The sequence below is a fragment of the Penaeus chinensis genome, chromosome 18, assembly GCF_019202785.1.
Source record: "Penaeus chinensis breed Huanghai No. 1 chromosome 18, ASM1920278v2, whole genome shotgun sequence".
NCBI classification, from domain to species: Eukaryota; Metazoa; Arthropoda; class Malacostraca; order Decapoda; family Penaeidae; genus Penaeus; species Penaeus chinensis.
In genome coordinates, this window is record NC_061836.1 from 13,247,466 (window position 1) to 13,259,965 (window position 12,500).

General features: G+C 34.5%; 1 protein-coding gene across 1 annotated transcript in view; it reads left to right on the top strand.

The window, feature by feature from the left end:
- The first annotated feature begins 730 nt into the window (after positions 1-730).
- The window catches only part of LOC125034574 (protein phosphatase 1 regulatory subunit 21-like), a 17,670-nt gene continuing 5,900 nt past the window's right edge, over positions 731-12,500 (top strand). The window contains exons 1-14 of the mRNA XM_047626471.1: positions 731-927; positions 4,243-4,311; positions 4,766-4,891; positions 5,941-6,027; positions 6,612-6,770; positions 6,985-7,189; positions 7,823-8,013; positions 10,111-10,301; positions 10,403-10,530; positions 10,837-10,929; positions 11,355-11,482; positions 11,852-11,989; positions 12,097-12,291; positions 12,479-12,500. The exon at positions 12,479-12,500 is cut by the window's right edge and continues 92 nt beyond it. Of these exons, the coding sequence (XP_047482427.1) occupies positions 871-927; positions 4,243-4,311; positions 4,766-4,891; positions 5,941-6,027; positions 6,612-6,770; positions 6,985-7,189; positions 7,823-8,013; positions 10,111-10,301; positions 10,403-10,530; positions 10,837-10,929; positions 11,355-11,482; positions 11,852-11,989; positions 12,097-12,291; positions 12,479-12,500 (1,789 nt within the window). The 5' untranslated portion in view covers positions 731-870. The remainder of the gene's footprint in view (positions 928-4,242; positions 4,312-4,765; positions 4,892-5,940; positions 6,028-6,611; positions 6,771-6,984; positions 7,190-7,822; positions 8,014-10,110; positions 10,302-10,402; positions 10,531-10,836; positions 10,930-11,354; positions 11,483-11,851; positions 11,990-12,096; positions 12,292-12,478) is intronic.

Consider the following 12,500-nt stretch of genomic DNA (forward strand, 5'->3'; position numbering starts at 1 on the left):
GAGAGAGAGAGACAGAGAGAGAGAGAGAGAAGGAAGGGGGGAGAAAAGACAGGATGACTCGAGGCACATCCTTTTCGGCGAATGGGGGCGTATCCGAAAGCGCGGTAGAACACTGTATATACTATATAATTGGATTTACAACAGTAGACGTTAGATATCGTTCACATGCTACCTAACATTATTAGTATAAGCAATTACTATAGGATTAGGATAACACGGGTATAAGTTATGTTATCAAATTATAATGTCGTGCAATTACGCAAGGTCCAGCTGCGAAAAATCACCATTCATTCAATATCGCAATCACTCTTGTTTTATTTCTATGCCGTTTCACCCCTGTATAAAATTGAAAAAAAAAAAAAAAAAACGTCTGACACATGCATAAGAATGGAAGTATTGTGCATTGATCTGTGAATATGAAATGTGACAGTATAGGAAGGGAAACTAAAAGAAATACGAATCATTTGACTTTGTAGAAATTAATTAAAAAGTAATATGTTTGAATACATTTAACATTGAAAGCAAGTGTATTTTCCCATGTGATAAAGAAGTCACAAAGGAAAGCTTTGTCATTTGAAAAATCGTCCTAGAATATTGTTATCGCCACCGACATCAATATAAACCGAATCTCTACATTAGATTATCAAGAGACACATTAAAAAGACAGAGAAAATAATTCTAAAAGGCAGAAAAGAAGTCCCTTTAAGACACAAAGGGTAATAGAAGCGAGGAGTTCTCATTCCTGATTCCGGCGGGGGTCTCGGGCCTCAGGCTGGAGGTGGAGACGAAGTGTTGTTGTGGGAGCGAGTGTCAGATCTCACGGCTCGGTTATTTCATGTGCAACTTCCACAGCTCCACACGTTGACAGCCATGGAGTCACCTGATATTCAAGCGAAGTATCAAAAGCTTGCTGCTGAGTACTCCAAGGTGGGGGAAATATGGGTTTGGTATAGTTTATAGCTTGTGTTTAAGGGCTTCTCTTTGGTGTGTGTGATGTCAGCTGAGTGAGCAGGGTTGTCATTCGAGAATGACAGTGTTTTGATGACAAGTAAGTCTTTTTATGAGCTCTGTGGGCTGTTTAGAGGATCGAGGGCTTAGTTTTGCCACGAAATCTGTAAACGCTTTCAGATTAGGCATGGAAGATGGGCAGGGAGAAGGAACTTTGTCATTCATAAAGTGGATTGTAATTTCACGTTCTGTAATTTAATTACCTTTCCTATATACTAAGTATGAGTCATAGAGTATTTGGATACCTCGGATTATTGGCTGCTTTGTTAAACATTCAGTCCCTTTTATGTTAATCATGATGGTTTGTGTGTGTGCATAGTGCAGCTCTGGCTCTTGAACTTCAATTTGTCTGCCATACATTACCAAGTGTTTCTACTAATGATTTGGAAAATCATGTGAGGTCATAGAGAAATTATAAAGGAAGTGGAATAGAAATGCTATGTAGAATATAAAGACAATGCATTGAAGGTTATGGTGGATAAAGCAGTCACCACTGCCTCCGATGAATGGACAACTACCCTTCTGGTTTAGAGACAACCAATACATGAGGCAATGCTTCACATAATTAAGAGTGGAAATTCTTTGCTTTTGCATGTCACATATATTAAAAAAGCAGGAAGCCGCAAAGTCCTGGGAATGTGCTAAATTTAAGCCTAGAATAAGATCGGGCAAAGACACAGAAAAATAAACAGTACAGTCCACTAAGGGGTCATACATTTTTTCATTTTCACAAGCATACAAAAAAAGCGCCCATACCCCCTCCAGAATGCATAGAGCAAAAAGATAAAATTATGACTGCCACAGGATCTCCAGTTTGATCCAGCTTGTCATTTTTATGATGTTCTAAAAAGTGTATGCCAGAGATTGACCCCTCCCCTCCCACCATATGATTTGTATGATCCTGAAACTTATAAAAAAAAAGGATGACCCCTAAAGGAATGGAAGTGAGAGTCACCTGTGTTTATTGTAGAGTAATATGCAAAGTGAAGAAGGTCTATAAGGATTCTTAAATTGACTCAGGGGTTGTTGTGGCAAGTAAAGTCTATCACTTATATTCTGGCAAGATAAAGCTTATACACTTTGACAGTTTATCATCATATAAGAAACCAGTCCAAATTCTCACTTGCTATAGTAGACATGATGTGTGTTTGCTAGCCTTTGCTGGTGTGGGCAGTACATTAGCTACTGCAATGGCTTGATGTGGTCTAATTCTGTGTGATTACTTTAGTTTGAGTTGTGAATTCTTATACCTTGTTTTTTTTTTTAGATTTTCAAAAATTTTGCCCCATGTAATTCTATTATCTGTCCTCTAAAATTATCAAAATCTACTATTAATTACTCTAATAAAAATAAGTATTGTATGATTCTTACCTATTACACTCTAAATCAAATTTGGCCATATCCATAAACAAACTGTGCTTGCTTAGGGTCCCTCTGGGGTCTTATGTCATTGGTAGTAATAGAAACACAGTTATTATGCAAATAGGCTAACTAGCTATGATTTATAAAAGTAGTTTTGGCAATGTCAGTGTAGTAGGGGTCCTTTAAATCAAATTCTGCATCAGGCTAATAAAGTTGGCCTGATCCAGATCATTAATTAATTTTGGTTGTATATACCTTGGAATATCTTGTTACATTAACTTCTCAGTTAATATAACATATAAGCAGTGTAAAAGAGAATATTATACAGCCTATTTATGGAAGCTTTTACACTTACAGCTCTGATATATAATCCATTTGAGTAGCCAATCATTTTGCTGACAGAGTACTGTATGTGGTTAAAATTACCATTGTCATAATACCAAAATTAAATGCAACTCAAGTGGCCCTGTAAGCCAAGGTATTTGCTGATTATTCATGTGTGTATTTCTGTTTGTAAATATATTGAGTGGATTGTCCAAACACTTGAACATGTAGTCACCAAGACAGCTTTTACACAGAATGTTTCATATCTTGTTCATCTTTTGGCATGATGCAATAGAAGCAATGATAGCTTCCATGAATCATAGTTATATTTGATATGTAATTATGAACAGGCCAGAGTGTAGCTTTACCACAACATGTAATAATTCTCAAGGTTTGAAGAATGATAAGTTATGTTCAAGGAAAATGGTATAACACAGAATCCAGAGAATGCATTATAATCAAATGGATACTAACAGATCATATCGTTATTAGAATTTCAACCAGGGAGTTTCATGGCATATTTGTAGATGTACATTGATATTTTCATTTGATTGCAAGTATACATAACTGTGATCATGGTCATGGATAGATGTGGAATGTTTTTTTTTTTTTTTTTAAGAAGGGGTAGCTATGTGAAATAAGGTTTTCCAGTCTGACCACCCTCACCCCAAAATTTCTTTTGTGTGTTAGAAATATTATCTCATTTACTTGAAATGATAAAGAATATCACAACGATGCCATTTAAAGGAGGTAACTGTAATTGTGGTCATTTATAGAATTCTTATGTAAACTGTAGTAGATTTTATTTACTGTTATAATAGATGGGATTGGTATTGTTTCTGTATGATTAGATTAAGTTGGTAAGATAAGATTTGATTGTTTATTTGATGCACCTTTTAGTTTCCTTTTTGAATAAAAAATTATGACATAAAACTTTTGCTGTATGTTTTTTGCTTGAGGCAAAATGTATGAAAAAGCCTTTGTAGACTTTATGGTTTACTGCTCGAATAATTTCATGTAGATTTCATATTTTTATTCTGGTTGAAATGATACACTTCTTGAGGTATAATTCTTCTCATTTTTAGCTTTTTTCTAAAAAAGATAATAAGGAGAATATAAAAAATAACAGGGATAATAATGATACTAGTAATTAAATGGTTTAACCCATAAAGCTGGGATGGCAAAAATGCATTCCATGCCCACTGTGATTTTAGATTATTAATTTTGCATGTTATTGGGCTGTGCAAAGTTGGAATTTATTGTGTAATAGACTGATCAATAGATTCTAAAGCATTTCCTAGATGTAGGTGTTCAAGAGACCAGCCGGATTAAGACTAGGAAGCAAATAAGTTTAGATGCTGGAAACTTTTGGAAAATCTCATGTGCATTGCTCAGATTGAAATTTTATTGAAGGAAATGGATAGAATGTGTATCAATTTATATTGATGTTTCTCATTAGCTTATATATGTAAAGGCAAAATTTGCTCCTGTTGTAGTAAGTGGTATGTGGTTGCTATTTATATATTCATATATATGTTTAATTTTCAGCTGCGTGCCCAAAACCAGGTCCTGAAGAAAGGTGTTGTAGATGAACAAGGAAAGACTCAACAGTTATCAGTATGTATTCAGTATAACTTTCTTGTTGCATATACTTACATGTGTAAGATATGATTCACATTCCTAAACAGTAATATCTCAGTCTGTCCATTGCTGCATAGAAGCTTTATCTTGATTCGTCTCTGCAGGCATGTGGCATGTGTAAGGGAATTTGATCACTCTTAATTTGGATATATCACTTAGAAGGAAAGCTTTTGGAAAAGCTGTTCAGAAACTTTAAGCTCTTTTTTCATATTTTCATGTTTTTTTAATTATTTATTTACCTTGCTTACGTGAAAGAACACCTTTGAGGTTTTTACTCTCAATTTGTTACATTAAACAGTATGGATTAAAATTGTCATTAAACAGTATGGATTAAAATTGTCATAAATATTTACTAGTTACTCCTCTTTCACACAGTATGTTGTTACCATTATATTTTGCTTTTTTCAGTATTATCATTATACTTTTTCAGGAGTTATTAAAGTCTCGTGATCAGCAGCTACGGAAAGCAGAACAAGAAAATGACTCCTTGACCTTTAGGAATCAACAGCTTACAAAGAGGCTAATGCTTCTTCAAGAAGATCTGGATGAAATACAGGTAAGATACTCATATTAGTGATATAATCACCCAAACTTTCTTCAGATATTTGATAATATGTATATCTTCTTAATCCCTAAAAGGTGTGTGATTTTTTTAAATGTCCATTGAAAGAGATGGCAGTTGATGTTCAAGAATGTAGTTCCGTTTCACAGGTCTGTCATATGAAAAAATGGCAGATATTGATACAAAGGTTATAGCAATCAGGTATAATAACCTCATCAGATGTATCATCTGATTTGTGGAACCAGGTGACAAGGTACACTTAAAAACCAGAGAAGACAAAAATTACATGAAAATACACCATGGCAACTGAACCTGAAGGCAAAACTACCCAGCAAACCCTATGTGCAGGGATAGGAATTGACACACCAGACCTGTTTAACAGAATTATTGCAATTTCCATCGGTTAGATACTTCATTTGGAAAGGAAGGGAGAAGAATACAAATATAGCAATAGAATAAAGAACTGGCCCAGATTAAGTAGTTTTTATGGTGTAGACAAACCATCTCCATATATGACATAAAAATACCACAAACTAAAAAATTCCAGCTATAAACAGTAGAAACAAAACTGCCACAAACTGACAGTATAGACAACTGCATCAGAAATTAGTAGATGTGTGATCTTCAACTTTAATCCCCTTAGTCAGTTAGGTCCATGGACCAATGGAACCCCAAGGGATAGTCACCATTACATTTGCTCATCAGTAAACTGCAATTATGAGTCTCAAACAAAGGGCAGGCTTGTGGAAAATCAGGATATCAGGAAAATCTTTCCTCTATCCCCCACACAGGCCACCAAGGGCAGAGAAGCAGAAGGCACTGATGGGAAAAACACTTGATACAAGAACCACTTGATAGATCTGTTAACATTTTTTTTTTCAGAACTTCACATCAGACCTCTAAGAAAAATCATTACTGATGTCATAGATATTGCTGTCCCTATCATTTGTAAGTCAATAAGATAATCAGTCCCACATGGACAGGAAATTGAAAAGTATACTTAAGGTACCTTTTTTAATTAACTGATTCTTCTCTTTTTGTAGTCGAAAACCAAAAGAGGGAGAGGAAAATCTGACAGTGTAACTGAAAGCACTCCAAGTGACCAAGATGTTTTTACTGAAGAATTACAGGTAAGAATTAGTACTATTGTTAATATAGATAAACTTGTAACTGCTGAAGTAGAAGCCTCACAGTATATTACAATGCCATATATTAAAGATCAGATTTTGATGCCCAAAGAAAAAAAAGGTGAATTGTTATTATACAAGTTGTCAAACAGTGATCTTTGGTTAACCTGGCTGACAAAAACACATGCTATGCCCTCAGTGTTTTTTGTTCATTGATTGCCTTTACACATAGATGGCTCCAGAAGTTCTTAATCATTAAGGAGTCAATTACTAGTCCTAGTCTCACATGTTTATTTTCCTTGATTTTCAAAATAATTCTGTTTTTGTTTTCATCCCAGTGATAATAATAACAATGCCAATATTAATAACATTAGAAAAAAATCCACAAATCTCAAGAAAAGGGGAAATCTGGTGAGGTTTTGTAGGCATACTAATTGGTTTCTTGGTGGCTGAACATGTGTATAACAAAATTCATGAAAGAAAACTACAGATGACACTTCATTTACACAGCAGCAGTGGATTAAAGAGGGCCACCTAATAGTATGATAAAGTCATTTATGCCACTTACATTTTTGCTACCATTACAGCTGAAGATACAGGAAAATGCAAGATTGCAGTCAGAGCTAGCAGACATTGAGGCTCATTATCGTAAAAGAGTGGCTGACCTTGAATCACAGCTGGAAGCTTCAGAAAGGGAAATACAAAAGAACAAAGATATGCTTCAGCACCGAGAGAAGTCTGCAAATGTAAGATTAGATGTTTTATATTTTCCTTTGTCTTATAGAATGTTTTTGGAGACACATTTTATAGAAACCTTTAGATGAGAAAATTTTTGATTTCCAAACTTTTTTCTATATCTTGATTATGAAAACAGAAGTGCTCATTGCATTTATGTTTGTCTCATTGGCAGTCTATGGAGATAAGATTTTCCCAAAGTGATGACTAATTATTTTCCTACAGGAAGTTGTTGACCAGTTGGAAAGTGAACGTGTGCGACAGGAGGTTGTAGCACAACACAAGGAATCTGAACTGAGATCACTGAAAGAACAAGTTGTAGTTCTCCAGGAGAAATTGAAAAATGCAGCTGTTCCTAACACCTCAACCATACATGATGTTCCATCAAGCAAAGAAGAAAAGCCAACTCATCACCCACTTCATGGCAAAAGTAGGTTGAAAGTAAGAGATGCTTGTTACTAATGTATTCTTTCCAGAATGAGATATCAAAAATGTTACCTTAGGATTTGAAAATAATTGAGAAGGAATTACTGACCTTATAATCCTTTGGGAGATGATGAAGTAAACAAATAAATTGAAATCTTGCTGGATCAACATTGACTCCAAGCCAGTTTTTTGGCTTAAGACAAATGTGTGATGCCAGGATCAGGCTAGATGAGGGTGCCATAGTGAAGCTGTGTGGGCATTGCCTTACTCAACAGGTTAATTTCATTTTGAGTACTGATATGTAAAACATTTTACAGTTCAGAACATTTTGTTAATGGAACCCTTTACTGTGTAAGGAGGTGTTTGCTTGGTAAATATTTTTTCTTTGGTTAACTCATTTTAATATATTAGGATGGCAAAATATTTTCTTACATTCATTATATTGCTACCTGATAACTTTTTATACAATGTGTACCAGCAAAAAAAGTCCTTTGGGTAATAGTGAAGCCTATGTTTATGCTCAGTGAATTTACTTTTCTGTGTGTTAAAGTTTATCATTACTTAATTTAATACAATTGACAATATTGAGTGTGGGATAGAAAAGATAATCAATAATTTTTTTTTTTTTCCATTTCAGAGTTATCGGCTATTAATCTCAGTATCCCAGTTCAAAATGGGAGGGATAAAGCTACAGGTGCCAGTGCTAGAAGTCTTGTAGATTCATTTGACAGCATGATTCAAGAATTTTGTACTTCATTTGCCAAATTTTTATGTACCTACAGTACTAGAGTGAAATTGTATGAACAGCTCTCAGAAGTGAAACAAAAGGTAAGTTCTATATCTTCTATATTTATATAGACAACATATATTTAAATATGTATTTACCATATTGTGCCCCATCTAGAAAAATGTACTTCATGTCTCATGCAGTGATAGTGAGGCTTGATGTCAAGCTTGAGATTTATGAATCTCCCAGGTTTAAACAGTCCAGATAGTTTCGCTATTAATGGTATATTACTTGAACAGTACCATTAAGAGATTTTGAAGATGTGTTAAACATTTGTGCTTTGTTTTCTGGATTTACAAGAATTGTTCTCTTTCCATTCTGTGATTGCTGTATTGTCGTTTGGCTCAGCTTTATTATTACAACTTATTTCATGGAAAGTGTAACGTGTATCCTATATTCTTATACATCATGGCATTTAAAGCATAATCTAAGTATACATTAATTAATGTAGTATGTAATAAAAATATTAATTGGTTAGTTCTTCAAAGAGACTTAGACATGAAATGGCAGTAATCCCCCCAAATTGTAGACCCTCAGCTTATCTGACTGTCTGTCTAGCTGACCAAAGAAAATGGTTGCTGGCATTTGAAGTGCTCAATTTTATGCACCAGAAAATATATATTTAACCCAAAACTGACGGTCATGTCATATACATCCAAGCAGTGCCCACTGTGAATTCAATTTATTAATTGTTTTTTACACACAGATGGCTCCACTTGTCCTAAGTCACCAATGAGCCAAGTATGAGTACTACTTGTCTCACCTGTTTACTCTTTCCCTTAATTTTCAAAAATATGTTATGTCATCTTATATTACCATTACTAATGTCAATACCATTTTATTAATAGTAATGTCTATAATAGAAAGAACACTATAGATATTGATAGTATTAGTAAAAAAACATAAGTTCAAGGAAAGGTGAAATCAGGTAAGGTGATGTGAAGAGCCATTTCACAAAGAAAAATCTAAAATGAGCACAGAATTTTTCCAGCTTCATTGGGTTAATTGTTATATCTCAGATACAATAAGTGTTAGTAGAATGGAAAATGGAAAAATTATCACAGATACCCTTTGTGTTTGGGGATAGATTGTTTATGAATATGGCAGTAACAGCTATCAGATAATTTTTTATCATATAAAACAGTGAGATATGTATTTAGATGTATTTGTGTGTCACAATGTAATAATAGTAAAATAACATTGACATATCAGGAGGTAACTCTGATATGTAATTGTATGGAAACATGCCATTCAGCCCAAGAATTACTACACACTCACTACATTTCATTCACAAAAAGACAGAGGCAATAACAAATTTGGGGGCCTATAAGTGTAGTGATGATTATAATGATAAATATAATAATAATACTTTGGTTTTATTCCATTTGTTGCAATGGATATTCTTGGTGTAACATGCTGTCTGTTTTATTTTGCTTCTAAATTACTCTGTGTGCAAGGAATGGCCAGGGTTACCATCCACTGGTGGCGAGGAATTTGAACACAGGTCAGCAAGATTGCTAGACAAGATTGCTACTGCTGCACCACACAGGACACAAATGATTTAGTTAATTCCATTTGTTACAATGATTATGTTTGGTATGACAGGCTGTCTGTTTGCTTCTAAATTACCCCCTGTTTGTAAAGAATGGCTGGGGTTACCATCCACTGGTGGTGTGGGATTTGAATGTTGGCCAGGAGGATTACTAGCTGAGAACGCTACCACTGCATCACACAGTAGTGAGGGGTATTGATATCATGGGTTTGACTAATGAAACTTGCCAAAGATTATCAAATGATATTAATGGATACTGCACATATCTCAATCATAACAAAAAACAATGCAGAAAAAAATTGTGCCAGTTTTTGACAGGCTTTCTGTTATTGTGGTCAATAGGACTACAAACTTTTTCCAATGAGCCATCAACATGATTAATAGGACTTTAGAGATTAATGGAAAGGTGGTGATTTTTCAAACTTTGAAGAAGAATAATCTAATGGTTTTCTGGTTACTGTTATAAGCTAGGTTTTTACCTGACACAGATCAGGCTGAAATATGCTCTGCCATTTGTTCAGTATTATTTATTAATCTGGCAATCTAAAAGATTGTTATGAATAATTTAAATATACTTTATTGGCAGTTAATGGATGCCTTGAATTCAGCAGCAGCACCTTGGCATTCTTTAGCAGCAGCTTATCACCAACTGGCAGAAAATGCCTCTGGGGAAGGGTTTGTTGCTTTAGAAACCCTTTCTGGGCTCTCACAAGTCAGTCGTCATGTGACATCCTGTGGAGCCATATTGCGGAAGGTCTTGCCCTTAGTGGTTCACTGGTTAGTAGATCATAAGATTGAAGTATGTTGAAGGTTGATGTTGATGATGATACAGGTAGTGTGCACAACCGTGTTATTATAGATTAAACTTCCAATTTCAGGGTATCAGAAGGGAGTAGAGGTCAGGTTGATGGTGACCGTCTAGGAGCAGCATGGAGTGCAGCATTCAGCAGACTGGTATCTGCATGGGGATCTCTGGCCCCATATGTGGCAACTCTTGCTAACCAGAGTAGGATATTGTATATTTATGGTTTTAGCTAAAATTTCTTTGACGGTGATGCTAAATATAATTAAAGTCATCATCAAACAAATTTTCAGTGAACATCACCCTGTTAGTAGTCATGTTTTTGTCTTGGTTTTGTTTTCTTTGTTACTGATTTATCAGTAGTTGACTTGCAAATAAGAAGTAATGAGTATTTCCTTGTAGTAGCGAGAAGATAGTAAATAAACAATATTTCCTTTTCATTAATTGTTCTTTGCTATTCTTCAGTCTCCAAGAAATATATATATCAAAGCTAGACTTTTACCTTTGCAGGCACCTCAAACTCAAGCTTGCCTCCAAGTGCCCAGGGTCGTGTTATCTCCATGCTCAGTGATCGACTAAACAATCTGCATGCAGCATTAAGAGGTAACTTGTATGATAATACCAATAATTTTTCAAAAAAAAAAGTTAAGCCACACATATTGTTATAACCCTGAAAGTAAGTTGTTATATTGAATTAAACTAACTTCCCTTGATGTAGATTTTCCTTTTTAAGGTGAAATTTCAGGAATTAAATGCTGACTATTGCCTACCAAGTTAGTTTTTCATGATTGATTTGTGACTCTCCATTTATGTGGCTATTAGTCGATACAGCACAGCAAGGGAGAAGAGAATATAAGATTTGTGTTTAAAACCTTACTTCTTCAGATGTATTAATCATACATGAAAAAGAAATCAGTATTGCATCAGTTTATTACATAAATAAAACAGTGCACTTATGGTAAAATAAAAAATTTGGTAAGGCTTAAAAAAAACAAAATTATTAATTTTTTACTTGGTTCTGTTTACAGAAGCAGGAAATACATACCAGAAGAAATCAGCAAGTGAGAAAGATCATCCCTCAACATCAGGAGAAGCAAAGGCAGCAAATGATGAAATAATTAATGTATTGAATACTCTCTCCTCTGTAACAAACAAGGTCTGTCTCACACATGGTCTGGGTTTTTGACTGTGATGAATCTTTATAAAAGGAATTTACCCAACCTTTCCTTATGTATTTATCATTGGGATTTGCCTCACTCTTCCTTATGTATTCGTGCTTTGTTTGTCTTTTTATTGAAATATATTATGTGCTTTATTTTTTCTTTATTTCTTTTTTATGTCTTATTATTATTCCCTAATATCCCTATATATTTTTCAATCTTCCTAGTCCTCATCTGCCTCTTTATCATTTACATTTTTTCTCTTTTTTTCATAATGTTTTACATGTCAAGTCTCTTTACTGTGTCTGCCTTCTTATTATTTTCCATCAAGGACTTCCCTGCTAAGGAATCATCTGATATTTCAGATGTCTACTGTGTTTAAAGAACAAGTTGTACCATCTTGGAGTAGAGGTGGTTCAACGCCAAGCACGCCATCATCACCATATGTAGGAATGCCATACAGCCTTAACAAATCAAAAAATAATTCAAGTTCTAATTTACAAGTAGGTGGTGGATTGTAGTGTTATTAATATGTTTTGCATTATTTTCATGTTGATATTGATATTTTGTTTAATAAGTGTGATGTCCACTATTGAATTACATTATACAGGAGGATGGATCCTCTACCTTGGAAGATGGAACACTAGTCAGTCCTAGTGATGCTACCAACCTTGGAGATGCAGAAGCCTCTTTGATGAAGCAGTTGGCACTTGCTTCATCAAAGTTAAGTCAGTTAGAAGCTGAGAGAGAGCACTGGAGGCTAGAACATCAGTTGTTGCAGTGTAAACACCAAAAAGAAGCAAAGGTAGAATCAGGTTTTAGGGGCGGCTAAGAAATATTTTTTTTTTTTTTAGTTGTCTTAAGTTTTGATTATTTTTTTTTTTTTTTATTAATGTGTTTGTTCAGAAATGTATTTCTGTGTTATGACTCTATATTAGAGGTAGACAATGACAAGATTTCCTCATTTGATCAGTGCCTTTTCTCCACTCTAGCGTGTGCGACAGTTAGAAAACC